Raw genomic sequence first — 14,804 nt, 5'->3', positions numbered from 1 at the left:
TCTATGCTTTGTCTACACTTCGACTACCTATTACTTGCAGCTTGAATTTGGCCCTTCATCAAAAAAAACCCTGTGATAGCTCATATTGTCATTTAACGTTATGCTGTAGATGTCTTGTCTTCTCTTTTTTTTTTTTTTTTTTTGAGACGGAGTTTCGCTCTTGTTACCCAGGCTGGAGTGCAATGGCACGATCTCGGCTCACCGCAACCTCCGCCTCCTGGGTTCGGGCAATTCTCCTGCCTCAGCCTCCTGAGTAGCTGGGATTACAGGCACGCGCCACCATGCCCAGCTAATTTTTTGTATTAGTAGAGACGGGGTTTCACCATGTTGACCAGGATGGTCTTGATCTCTTGACCTCGTGATCCACCCACCTCGGCCTCCCAAAGTGCTGGGATTACAGGCTTGAGCCACCGCGCCCGGCCTTGTCTTCTCTTTTTAAATTTGGGTATAATTTACATGCAATAAAATGCATGGCCCAGCCTATAATCCCAGCTACTCAAGAGGCTGAGGTGGGAGGACTGCTTGAGCCCGCGAGTTTGAGGCCAGCCCAGGCAAGATAGTGAGAACCCTGTCTTTTTTTTGCGGGGGAGATAGGGGCTTGCTTACTCATGCAGACTGGAGTGTAGTGGTGTAATCATAGCTTACTGCAGCCTCAACCTTCGGAGCTCAAGCCATCCTCCTGCCTCCATTATCTGCCCTATCCCCCGGCCAGTAGCTGATAGCTGGGACTAGAGGTGTGTGCCACCAAGCCTGGCTAATATTTGTATTTTTTGTAGAGATGGGGGTCTCACTATGTTGCCCAGGCTTGTTTCAAACTCCTAGCCTCAGGTTATCCTCCAGCCTCAGCCTCCAAAATTGCTGGGATAACAGGTGTAGGCCACTGTGTCTGGCCGAGACCCGATGTTTTAAAAAAAAAAATGCATACACTGTAAATGGTCAGTTTTATGAATTTTTACAATTGTATATAACCCACATAACTACTATCACCAAGATATAGAACTTTTCCATTACTCCAGGAAGTTCTCCTGAACATCTTTTCAGGCAATCTTTCATTTCCTGATGTAGAAAACTACTTTCTGAATTTTTACAACCACAGATTAGTTTTGCCTGTCCTTGGTGTTACATACGTACCTTTCTGATGACTACACATTGATATGTTCAGGAGAATGTGAAGGAGACCTCAGAGTAGAACTAAGGGGTGGTGTAGGAAGACCATGTCGACGTATCTCTTGGATTGCTCGTTCTCTGTTAGTAAAGATCAAACAAGAGAGATATATGGAAGCATCAGGAAAAATCAAAAAGTGGTATACAAATATAAGAATTAATAGCTAATTTGTTATAAATTACTTAATTAGTATTACTATTAAACTTGAATCCTATGTCTTTGTACGATTTTTAAGTAGTGGACAAAAGATTTCAATTAAAAGCATATGTACTATAAGAGACTGTTCAAAGCAATTTTGTTATAACCATGTCAGAATAGCAGGCTGTCATTAAAATAATACCTTAGAAGCAAAATGCTCACTATATATGTGTGTATATATGTGTATACATATATTTGTGTATATATATACACATATATATAAATATATATGTATATTTATATAAATATAAATACAAATTTATATATATAAATTATATACAATTTATACATATACTATATATACATAAATTTTATGTGTATATATATAAAATTTATATATATTTATATATTCGCTATATATTTATATATATATTCACTATATATATTTATATATATTCACTATATATTTATATATATTCACTATATATTTATATATATTCACTATATATATATAGTGAAAATAAATAGGACACCAACTGAACACATAGAGACACACACGAACACGAGATGGCGAGATGTTAAACTCAAAAAGGCTAATGGTGACTATGGAGGGTAGAACTTACAGAAAAATTTAATTTTCTTCTCTATCCTTAAAAAAATTCTAACAAATCTGTTTAATTAAATGCCTACATGCTAGACCTTTCTATGGGACTTGGTGCTAGTAACCACCCTTGGTTTTCATGACACTACATCTCCTGGTTCTCTTTCTACCTAGATGACCTCTCCTTAGTTCTGTTACTGGATCCTTTTCTCCTGCCTATACTTTGATGTTCCCCACAGCTAGGTTTACTTGTTCTTCTCCTATGCTTTTTTTTGGAAATAGGGGCTTGCTCTGTTGCCCAAGACTCAAGTGCAGTGGCACAATCATAGCTCAAACTCCTGGCCTCAAGCGATCCTCCCACCTTATCCTCCTGAGGAGCTGGGACTACAGGTGCGCACCTTCATGCCCAGCTAATTTTTAAAATATTTTTAGAGATAGGGGTCACACTATGTTGCCCAGGCTGGTCTTGAACTCCAGGCCTCAAGTGATCCTCCTGCCTCAGACTCCCAAAGTGCTGGGATTACAGGCATGAACCACCATGCCAGGCCTACCATATCGTCTTGCACATATATCTTGCCCTCTTCCGTCTTTCTGCCTCAAAAGTTAGATTGGAAATAATCTATTTTCTCTATCATGTTTTCCTTCCCTGTGTCTGGGTCTGTCCCCACCCAGAATGGGGATTATGTTGCCATATCCTTTGTGGGCTATTCATAGTCTCTGGCCTAGACTCTTTCTGCCTTGAGTTATTCAGTATCTGGGATTTCTAATTAGTTCAGTGCTTTTCAAGATTTGTTTATTATTACTCTCTCAAAGACTTTTGCCTTCTCAGATTATCCCTCCACCTTGTGAAATTTTAATACACTCCTTATGTCCTGTGGCCCTTTGGAGGGACATAAACTATTCTACTAACTACCAAAAATTTTTTGCCACCTCTATCCCCTATCCCCAAGAAATATTTTTTTCCCTTGGAGGTCAGGGGGTGATATTGCACCATTGAGAATGCATGATGTAGTTGGATAGTAAGGTGCAAGAAAGACATGGTCATGAGGCTCAAGGTTTCATTGAGGGCTAGGGGCAAGGAAAAAGGGGAGGAATTGTGGAGAGGTCTATAACCCTGGGCAATAGCTTGATTTAGGACTTTTAATTTGCAGAGAATTTAAGTTATCATTAAGAAATACAAATCATTATATATGTACAGTTTAGCACTAGAAAACTAAATCTTCTAAATTATAAGAAATTAACAATCCTGCTTCACATCACTGCTGCTATCTAAGACTTATGTTTCTGTTTGTTTGGTTTTTGAGACAGGGTCTCACTGTTACCCAGGATGTATGGCAGTGGCACGATCACAGCTCATTGCGCCTCGACCTCCTGAGCTCAATCAATCCTCCCACCTCAGTCTCCTGAGTAGCTGAGACTAGAGGCACCCATCACCACGCCCCAGCTAATTTTCAAAAATTTTTTGTAGAGATGGTGTTTCACCATGTTGCTCACACTGATTTCAAACTCATGGGCTCAAGTAAATCCACCTGCCTTGGCCTCCCAAAGTGCTGGGATTGCAGGTACCAGCCACCACACCAGGCCTTTTTTTGAAATCATAAATATTTATTTCATAGCAAATTGTCTCTATACTTCAAATAGCACATCACTAAAAAGTTTTGATGTAAATAGGTAAGAATAACTCAAAAACTGATCTAACATGCAATTTGACCACTATTTGAGAATGAAATCTCAGGAATGCAGATGTTTATGGTATTAATATAGTAGGAAAGAGTAATGGAAGACAAGTAACTTGGCAACTGATTTGCAAGTTAGACTTCGGTTTTAATTCTTAAACCAGGTCTCATTCCGGGTTTGTAATGCTTGGGGATTAAATTTTTCAGCATAAAGCAAATGAACCAAAATATAAGTGAATATGAAAATTACTAAGCTGTATAGGGAATATATTGGAGAGGTTATGGGTACAGGTTTTAATCTTGGTCCTACCATTTACTATTTATGTGATCTCAGTTTCCTATAATGTAGGTATAATAACAGATTTGCTGGTAGGATTAATCAGACACTTATGTAGTGTCTGGCCCACATTTGCTAACTGCTGCATCAATAGCGTTACCTCTATGATGATTTGTATTTGGAGCATCCTACTTGAACCATACATTCTGGAGCCCGTGTAGGGGTTGTTCTTCCTTCTTTATATTCTTTGAAATAATTTTGGGCTCTAATTTTGCCCTGCGAAATGCTATAGGAAATATTTACACAATACTTGCTATTTTACTTTATTTTTCAGATTATTAAACAATTTTATTCAATAAATATTTATAAAGCATCCACTATGTAATACTTGCTATTTTAGTTGCTGTAGGGATGTTATCTTCTGCAATACTTGTTGCCTTTTTTAAAAGGAAGAATTACCAAAGAAATGTACTTTATGTATCAGCTTTTAAAAAAGTTTGCTTTTTGCAAGCCATATTAAATACTTTTTGAAGTACGATAGAGAACACATAAAAACACTGTCAAATGTAAACAAAATTTGTCTTACCGTTCGTATCTCTCAGTTGAGATCTGTCTTTTCTGAGCATCATAATCTGTTTGTAACTGTGCCACTTTAGCTCGAAGCATGGTGTTTTCCCGGCTTTGACTAGTTCTTAAAAACAAATTTTAAAAAGTCAAGAAATAAATATTGTGTTTTGTAGAGTCAAGTGTTGTGGGTTTTTAAAATTAATGAAGAGAAGATCAAGACCTTTCAACATGAATTCTCTAAACTTCTAGAGCTTCTGTCACGTTTTCGTTTTCATTCATTTAGTTTATGAAACATTTACTGAACTTCTATTATGTACTAAGCACTAAAGCAATGCTAAGGACACTAATTTGAATGAGACATAAACTGTAACACCAAGATGTAAAGTGTCTTCTTTCTTGACTCTTGCCTTGGAAAGAGAAATATTAATATTTTTAGTACCTTTCAAAAACTCATTCTTCCATGTGTACTCTAACCTGGGTTTCCTTTTCTCTTCCTATAAATATGTCTAAATCTTTCTATTCTAAAGATATGATATCATCAATCTCTCCCAAAGTAATCAATACACGTATGTGGGTCAAATCTCACAGCCTTTTAAGAGTCTTTTTCCTAATCTACAGCAGAAGACACAGCCACCTCTTCTCCTGAGAACGCACTCTCCTTCACTGACTCCTTTGTTCATTCCTCAAATGTAGGCGCTTTCCTAACGTTTCTCTTCCCATTCACTCCCACGATACCACCTGTGTAGTGAAGATACACAGGTCTGCACGTCCCAACACAGTGTTTCTCCCGAGCCAGTCTCCTGAATTTCCAAAAGCAGCAGACATAGAAGCCAAACACTGGGGATTCACTCAGGGTGGTGGTAAAAATATTAAGGGAAAAATATTAGAGAAAGTTACTGAATATAGTTTCAAACCTTTTTGGAAGGCCTAAGGGTTTTTTCTATAGTTGTTAGCTGAAGGCAGCCTTGTCCCCTTAGTTAAATAAATTAGAGTAAAACAAAGGAATGTGGGGGTTTACTTAACTAACTTGTTTATTCATTAACCTTTGATCATCCTGGATAACTCTGTCAGGGGAAGGTTGATCAGGAATATTACCCACTAATGGTGTTTTCTTTGGGCATTGGAACCTGTCCTTTAATCTTCTCTCTAGTGGTGTTCACTCAGAGTTTTTGTCACTTAACATGTGCTGAATAAAGGCCAGAGAGGCCAGCAGTCACAACTATTTACAGCACTCTCTAGGGTGCCCGTAAGCTGCCTGGACACACTCAGTTGAACTGGCAAAGCATAATATCTGTGTGTCAGTGTACTTTAGTCATCTATCATTGAGTCAGGGTCTGCAGGACAGACCCCCACAGGTGGTGACCCCGACACAAATATTTTGGTTTTGTACTACCCTTCATATTCCTTTTGTTTGTTTGTTTGAGACAAAGTCTTGCTCTGTCACCCAGGCTGGCGTGCAGTGGTGTGATCTCAGCCCACTGAAACCTCCACCTCCCAGTTAAAGCAATTCTAGCACCTCAGCCTCCTGAGTAGCTGGGACTACAGGTGTGCGCCACCAGGCCCAGCTATTCTTTTTTTTTTTGAATTTTTAGTAGAGACGAGGTTTTACCATGTTGCCCAGGCTGGTCTCAACTCTTGAGCTCAGGCAATCCACCCACCTTGGCCTACCACAAAGTGCTGAGATTACAGCCATGAGCCACTGTGCCTGGCCTACCCTTCATATTCTTAACCTTTCTTCCACTTCAAAAAAACTTAAAAATTGTCCTTCACAAGCAATTTTCTTAGCATAAGTTGACATAAGACACTTACAATTTGCTTTCAGAAAGGGTTAATTTCTCCTTAAGTAGCTGGATTTCTGTATCCTTCTCATGGGAGGTTAAGTGAGAATGAAATTCTTTATCTCTGTTTGTAGCCAACAATGATTCAAGGTTTTTAACTGTATGTCTCTCATTTGACAGTTGTTTTTTCAACAGGTCTGATGCTGACTTTACATTTTCCAATTCCACCATAACCTATATGAAAAACAAAGTAAGATTACTTCAGTACAATTTTAAATTTACTCTGAAAAAATTATCGGACAATATGGCTCTGTGGAACTATTCATCCATCACTTGTTTCACTTTGGGTATTGGTTAAAGATTATGAACCATTTCTTTAAGTATAAGAAAAACACTTTATTTTCAAAATAATCTTTGCTATATTTACTATGGGCTTATTTGGCTATCGAATCTACTCCAACCCTCAAATAGTTTTCAGTCATGCTGCCTTGTCAAGAGAAGGTCATTAACATAAAATCATAAGGGCAATGAGACCCTTCTGGTTGAATATGCTTACTCTGACTACATAATAAAGTCAGTATTGTAGCTTCTCAGTACCTGAAAATAAAGATACTACTAGATGAATGAAAATTGAAAACATCCATGTTAGAAAACACACACTCGGTTATTTAAAGTAATGCCTCCATTTGGGAGTGGCAAATTCTAGCTAAATAGACTTGTTTAATTAAGTAAGATTTAAATACCTTGAGATCTTTTATTGAGAAAAATATTCTACTTTGAAAGCACTGAACTGTTCAATCCTTCATTCAAGTCTTACTTTTTTCTTTTTTTTTTTCCTTTTTTGACACTGTGTCTTACTCTTTTGCCCAGGCTGGAGTGCAGTGGCATAATCTCTGCTCACTATAGCCTCAACATCCTAGGCTCAAGTGAACCTTGCCCGCCTCAGCCTCCCAAGTAGCTGGGACTATATAGGCACACACCACATGCCCGACTAATTCTTTGTATTTTTTGTAGAGATGGGGTTTCACCATACTACCCAGGCTGGTATCGAACTCCTGAGTTTAAGCAATCTGCCTGCTCAGCTTCTCAAAGTGTTTGGATTACAGGCATGAGCCATCGTGCCTGGCCTCAAGTCTTACTTTCAAACAAAGAAAGAATGTATTAGGATATGTTCCTAACTTATAATCAGAAAACTCATAATCTCCTAGATAGCCATCTATTCCAAAATAGAACTCACTTTCATCACCACATTTGCCACAGAAATCTTGGCAAAAAATCAAGTAGTCAAATCTGGTTGTCAAAATCCTGTAGTCAAAAGTAACTACTTTAGGCCAGGCACAGTGGCTCATGCCTGTAATCCAAGGACTTTGGGAGGCCGAGGTAGGCAGATCACCTGAGGTCGGAAGTTCAAGACCAGCCTGGCCGACAGGGTGAAACCCTATCTCTACTAAAAAATACAAAAATTAGCCAGGTGTGTTAACAGGTGCCTGTAATCCCAGCTACTTGGGATGCTGAGGCAGGGAAATCGCTTGAACCCAGGAGGTGGAGGTTGTGGTGAGTCGAGATCATGCCACTGCACTCCAGCCTGGGCGACAGAGCAAAACTCCATCTCAAAAAAAAAAAAGTAACTACTCCAAAAGGAAACAAATATATGTACAGTGTGGTAAATGGTAAAGTAAAACAATTAGAGTAGGGCTCAATAAAACAATTTGCCAAGACAATTTCTCTTTCTTACCCTTTCAAACTCAAGGTTTTTGGAATTCAGTTGCTGGGTCATAACATCTTTGCCTGAATCAAGTTTAATGCAAAGTTCTCTAAGAGATGACAAGTCATTTAATACTGTCACTTTTTCCTCTTCTTGACGTCTCAGCTCTTGTTCTAATCGAGACATGGCTTTTGCCATTGATGAGATCTGAGATTCATAAGCATGATGGGCATTTATGTGCTGAAAAAATAAAAAGAAACAAGTAAAAAGTTAAAATAACCCAATAATTTTAAGAACTTGAGATTGCAGACAACAACCCCACTTTAGAAAAATATGACAGCCAATTTTTGCTTATTTTAAACTACTCTCAGGAAGCTGCCTACTATTTAAAGATGATCTATTTAATGCTTAACAAAAAGAATTGTGTGTAATTATTAATCATGATAATTAAGCACCTCATGTATATATTTATATATTTGGAAGATGTAAAAAAGAAAATTATTGTGTCAGGGTGTTGTGAATATGAGGGATTTTTGAAGTTGCATTAAACTTTTCTTTTATAAAGTATCTTTGTTATAATAATGCCATTTCAAGAAAAAGTAACATACACACATATCACTCCCCAACTGTCTTTAGTTAAATCCTAAATTCCAAAAATGGGGTTTACTTCAAAACTAAATACCTGAAGTCATTTAAATTTAACTTAAATAAATAGTATATAACTTTTTGATATTTTAATAACCGAAATAAAAAAAATTTCAAATACTGATAAAGATTTTTTTTCTAGAAGAATCCACATTTGAAATTTCTCACAATTTGAATTATGAGTGATAAATACAAACTGATATAAACTCTACTTCCAGGTTTGGGGAAGAATTCTGCATTTGAAAAATAAAGTTATTTCAACAGGCTATTACAACAGCTAGGGCAGTTGCTCACGTCTGCAACTCCAACACTCTGGGAGGCTGAGGTGGGAGGATCACTTGAGCCCAGGAGTCTGAGACCAGTCTGGGCAACACAGTGAGAACCTGTCTCTACAAAAAAATACAAAAATTAGCTGGGCATGCTGGCACAGCCTATAGTCCTTGCTACTTGGGAGGCTGAGGCAGGAGATCACCTGAGCCCAGGAGATCAAGGTTGCAGTGAGCTATGGTCAAGCCACTCTACCCCAGTCTGGGGCGATACACAAGACCCTGTTTCTAAAAAAAAAAAAAAAAAAAAAAGGTCCATGGATCCACATTGAAAATCTAATATTGTGCTGTGAAGATTTAATCAATTTCAACAATTGCAGAAAAGTATTTAGCTTTTTAGTGCATTAATAAAAGCTCCCCTAAACAAATATAATACTTCAGTATTGTATTGTGAAATTGTTTTACTTAGTAAAAGCCAATTTATACTTTAGTAAAAACCAATTTCATATACCACATAAGAACAGGAATAATAATAAAGAACAAAATAAAGATTAGTTGAGAATAGTTTCTGAAAAACTCTTTTGAAGGTTGAAAGCATTCCTTTAATTAGTTATTATACTCCTCTTAACAGAAAAACTTTTAGAGATAGAATATGAGTTCCCCAGGGCTGCCATAACAAACTACCACAAATGGCGGTGTTTAAAAAAAAAACAAACAGAAATTTATCCCTTCACAGTTCTGGAGGCTGGAAGTCCAAAATGTGGGTGTTAGCAGAGTTGGCTCCTTCTAGAGCTTCTGTGGAAGAATCTGTCCCATGCCTCTCTCCTAGCTTCTGGTGGATGCTGCCAGTCCTTGGTGTTCACTGACTTGTAGACCTATCACTTCAATCTCTGCCTCCATCTTCGCATAGCCTTCTCTGTACATAATGTATCTAAATTTCCCTCAACTTCGAAGGACTTTGTAATCCATCACTCACTGGGTTAGGGCCTGCCTTAATCCAGCACAATCTCATCTTAACTTGTTCACATTTGCAAAAACCCTGTTTCCAAATAAGGTCATGTTGACAGATACTGGGGGTTGGGATTTCAACATGTCTTTCTGGTGGACACAATTCTACCTACCCTCTGATCCCCCAAAATTCATGTCCTTCTCATATACAAAATATATTCACTCCATCCCAACATTCTAGCATCAACTCTAAACCTAAAATCTCATCTAAGCATCATCTGAACCACATATGGGTGAGAATATGAATATGGACCACATTGGGACAAAATTTTCCTCTATCTACAGACCTATGACACTGGAAAACAAGTAAACTGCTTCCAAAATAAAATGGTGGGATAGGCATAAAACAGACAGTCCCACTGCAAAAGGGAGAAAATAGAAGGAATAAAGGAGTTACTAGTCCAAAGTAAGTCTGCAACCAAGGAGGCCGAATCCATTAGATTTCAAAACCCAAGAATAGCCATTTGTGCCTTGACTCTCTGGTGCTCTGATGCTCTGTCCTCTGAGCTGGCCAGGGTGGTCCCATCTTCTAGTCCCACATGGGCAGTGGCCTTGCCCTCTGAAACCAAGGAGACAGACAGTAGCTCCATCTTCTGGACCTGTGATGTCTGGGCTTGTGGTGGTAGCTACAGCCCCACCGGCCTCTGAGCTGCCTGTGGTGGCCTTGCTGGTCTCCGAGCTACCCTTAGAGTCATTCTGTCCTTTTCTTGAAAGTGAACTTGCAGCCAATTAGCTCTGTTGGTCTGTTTTCTGCTAGTAAGATCTCAGAAGTCCAACAGCCTTCCTTCATTTCATCCCATTTCTGTTTCTTTCAATCAAAGCTGGCAGTGATTCTGCTGAGATGACTAACTGGATTCATGACTCACATACCTAATCTCTTCACCAAAAGTTTTTCTTGCCGCACTCCAGAGCACACTATCTGGAGAGGCTAAGAATTTTCCAAAATCATCAAGTCCTAGTTTCTCTCTCTCTTTCTTTTTTGACAGGGTCTTACTTTGTTACCCAGGCTGGAGCGCAGTGGTGCAATCTCAACTCACTGCAGCCTTGACCTCCTGGGCTCAAGCGATCCTCCTAACTCAGCTCTCCAAGGAGCTGGGACTGCAAGCACCTGCTACCACATTCAGCTAATTTTTTTGTAGAGACGGGGTTTTGCCCGTAGTTTTTTGGTGGACACAGGTGGACTGCCTGAGTGATCTGCCTGCCTCAACCTCCCAAAATGCTAGGATTACAGGTGCTAGCCACCATGCCCGGCTTCAAGTCTTGTTTTTTTTTCACTTTTCAGTTCCTTCCTCCATTTCTCTCTTTCCTCTCACATTTTACTATAAATAACAGGGAGAAACCAGGCTGTCTCTTCCGCACTTTGCTTAGAAGTCTCCTCAGCTAAATGTCCAAGTTCATCCCTTACAAGTTCTACTTCTCTCCCAACAGTAGACTGTAACTTAGCCAAGTTCTCTGTCACTTTATAACAAGTAACATCTTTTCTCCAGTGTCCACTAACATTTTTCTCAACTCTGTCTGAGACATCACCAGAGGAAACATTCGTATTCCCCACAAAATCCATTCACAATAATACATGTATTCTGTAAATGACAGAAGTTTTTTTTACAGCTCTCCCCTCTTCTGAGTCTTATCACAATTGCCTTTAATGTCCATATTTCTACCAATGATCTCTTCAAGGCAATCTGGGCTTTTTCTGTCAAGAACTTCAAAACTTTTTCGGTCTCTACTCATCATCCAATTTTCCAAAGCCACTTTCATTATTTTTAGGTGTTTGTTACAGCAGCAACCCACTTTCTGATGCCATAATCTGTATTAGTTTCCTAGGGCTGCTGTAACAAATTGCCACAAATTTTGTGGCTTAAAAAAAAATAGAAATTATTCTCTCATAATTCTGGAGGCTAGAAGTCCCAAATTCGGGTGTTGGCAGGTTTGGTTCCTTCTGGAGATTCTGAAGCAGAATCTGTTCTTTGCCTTTCTCCTAGTTTCTGATGGTTACTGGCAGTCCTTGACATTCCTTGACTTCTACACGGATCACTCTAATCTTTGCTTCCATCGTCACATGGTGTTCTCTCCAGTGTTTTCTGAGTCCAAATATCCATTGTCCTATAAAGACATCAGTCCATTGGTTTTAGGGTCTAACCCTAATCCACTATGACCTCATTTTAACTTGATTCCATCTGCAAAGACATTTTTTTCCAACTAAGAGACTGGGGGTTAGTACCTCTACATGTCTTTTTGGAGGCCATAATTCTATCTGCTACAGATAGTCAATACTTTCCCCTGAAAGATAAAGATTATGAAACTATACAAACAAAACAAAACAAAAATGACAATAATGGCCAACTATTGTATATCAATTTAACCCAGGGTCCCTACATTTTAACTGAACTTGAATTTTGCATTATGAGATTTTTATCAGACTGTGTTTATGACAAAAGCTTATTTGTGAAAATTAACTCAAAATGGATCAAAGACCTGCATATATAAGCTAAAATTATAAAACTCATAGAAGAAAACAGAGGGGAAAAGCTTTATGACATTGGAGTTAGCAGTGATTTCTTGGATATGACACCACAAGTATAGACATCAAAAGAAAAACAATAAATTGGACTTCATTTAACTTAAAAACTTTTGTACATCAAAAACTGTTGAAAAGGCAACCCACACAATGGGAGAAAATATTTGCAAATCACATATACACTAAGGTATTAATCTCCAGAATATATAAAGAACTTCTACAACAATTTAAAACATTCTGAATAAAAAATGAACAAAGGATATGAATAAGCATTTCTCCAAAGAAAATACACAACTCATCAATAAACAAATGAAAAGATGTTCTACATCAGAACTGTTAAGGAAATGCAAATCAGAACCACCATGAGATACCACTCCACTCCTATTATGATGGCTCTTATAAAATAAAAAATCAAAAAATTACAAGTATGGGCAAGGATATGGAGCAACTGGAACCCTCCTGCATTGCTGGTAGAAATGTAAAATGGTGTAGCACCTATGGAAAAATCACATGGTTATTCCTCAAAAAGTTAAACAGAATTATCATATGATCCAGTAGTTCCACTTCTGGGTATATATCCAAAAGACCTGAAAGCAAGCACCTGAACAGATATTTGTATACTCATGTTTATGGTGGCATTATTCACAACAGCCAAAAGGTGGAAACAAATCAAATGTTCACTGACAGATGAATGGCGAAACAAAAATGTGGTACATACATACTAGGAAATGTTACTGAGCCTTAACAAAGAATGAAATTCTGACACATGCTACACAACATGGATTAACCCTGAGGTAAAGTAAACCTTAAGGCTAAGTGAAATCAGTCAGTCACAAAAGGACAAATATTGTGTGATTCCCCTTATATGAGGTACCTAGAGTAATCAAATTCATAGAGATAGAAAGCAGGGTGACAAATAATGGTGATAGTTACATAACATTGTGAGTGTACTAATGCCACAGAACTGTCTACTTAAAAAGCGTTAAAATGGGAAATTTGATGTATGTTATCTTTTACTACAAAAAAAAGTAATGGGGCTCCTATGCAAATTATGAGAATGATAGAAATTTACCACAACTTGATTTTATCAATGCTTACAACTTCAGGTCAATAAAGTATCTTTGAGACCGGGCACGGTGGCTCATGCCTGTAATCCTAGCACTTTCGGAGGCTGAGGCAGGTGGATCACTCAAGGTCAGGAGTTTGAGATCAGCCTGGCCAACGTGGTGGTCTCTACTAATAATACAAAAAATTAGCGGGGCGTGGTGGCACACGCCTGTAATCTCAACCTCTCAAGAGGCTGAGACAGGAGAACTGCTTGAATCTAGGAGACGGAGGTTGCAGTGAGATCGTGCCATTGCACTCTAGTCTGGGGTGAGAGGGCAAGACTTTGTCTCAAAAAAAATAAATAAATTTTAAAAAAAGTATCTTTGTTGTTTTCTGTTTCACTAAACAATATCTTTACAAAACAAATAAATATATTACCTCTTGAATTTCTTTTTCTAACAGTTCCACTCTTTCTCGAAGATGTCTCCTCTCAGTGTCAATAGAAAGAAGTTCCAGTCGAACTGAGCTGCTTTCTCCCTCAGCTTCATGGGCTTTGACTTCCCAGTCTTCAGCAAGGTTATGAACCATCTGAAATCTGTCTAACAAATCTTGATTTTCTTTTTCCTGGTTAAACCATAATAAAATTGTTTCTAAATTAGTAATTGTCACTTACTGGAACACCCATGTCATAAACATATATACACACTGAGCATTCTGTCCTAATTTAGGAAGCATTAGATATCTGAGCAGGCACCACACTAAGATCTATGGGGGAAACAGAAAAAGGCAATAGGCAGGATCTCTACTTTAAAATGTTTAATATTTAATTGGAGAGACAGAATAAATAAACATGAAAAAGTTAAAAAACCCTGTTTTAAACCCAACCTAAATAATGTTTTTTACCTTAGCAGCCATTAAGCTCTCCCATCGTGACACCTCTGTTATGTATTTATGAACTCTGCTCTTCATTTCTTCTTTTTCTTGCACTGCTGCTTCCAATTCCAGTGAGATTTCCTACAAATCAGAAAATTAAAGACAATCTAAAATGAACACCACACCAAATGAATTTTATTTATACTCAAATAATTCCTTTTAAATTGGGGAATAAGATAGAGTAGGAAAAAAGGAAAACTGTTCCTAAGCGTTATTTTCACATATTTTCCCTAGCTGCTCTTGACTTTTAAAAATTTTCCAGACACAGTCTTATTTTGTCACCCAGGCTGGAGTGCAATGGCATGATCATAGCTCACTGCAGCCTTGACCTTCTGGGCTCAAGAAATCCTTCCACCTCAGCCCACTGAGAAGCTGAGACCACAGGCACAAGTCACCACGCTCAGCTAATTTTTTTTTTTTAGTTTTCTGAGATGAGGTGCCACTAGGATGGCCAGGCTGGTCTCAAACTCCTGGGCTCAA

The 14,804-nt window shown here is 38.2% G+C and overlaps 1 protein-coding gene across 2 annotated transcripts in view; it reads right to left on the bottom strand.

The window, feature by feature from the left end:
• CEP135 (centrosomal protein 135) overlaps positions 1–14,804 on the bottom strand; it is an 83,033-nt gene that overhangs the window by 6,805 nt on the left and 61,424 nt on the right. For both annotated transcript variants that reach the window (XM_012441173.3, XM_012441174.3), the window contains exons 20-25: positions 14,295–14,405; positions 13,830–14,015; positions 7,938–8,147; positions 6,234–6,436; positions 4,444–4,548; positions 1,132–1,245 (exon numbers count right to left, since the gene is read on the bottom strand). In XM_012441173.3, the coding sequence (XP_012296596.2) occupies positions 1,143–1,245; positions 4,444–4,548; positions 6,234–6,436; positions 7,938–8,147; positions 13,830–14,015; positions 14,295–14,405 (918 nt within the window). In that variant the 3' untranslated portion in view covers positions 1,132–1,142. The remainder of the gene's footprint in view (positions 1–1,131; positions 1,246–4,443; positions 4,549–6,233; positions 6,437–7,937; positions 8,148–13,829; positions 14,016–14,294; positions 14,406–14,804) is intronic.

The sequence above is a fragment of the Aotus nancymaae genome, unplaced genomic scaffold, assembly GCF_030222135.1.
Source record: "Aotus nancymaae isolate 86718 unplaced genomic scaffold, 86718_ANA_hifiasm-v0.15.2.pri h1tg000006l, whole genome shotgun sequence".
NCBI classification, from domain to species: domain Eukaryota; kingdom Metazoa; phylum Chordata; class Mammalia; order Primates; family Aotidae; genus Aotus; species Aotus nancymaae.
This window is presented reverse-complemented; position numbering and strand designations above follow the sequence as displayed.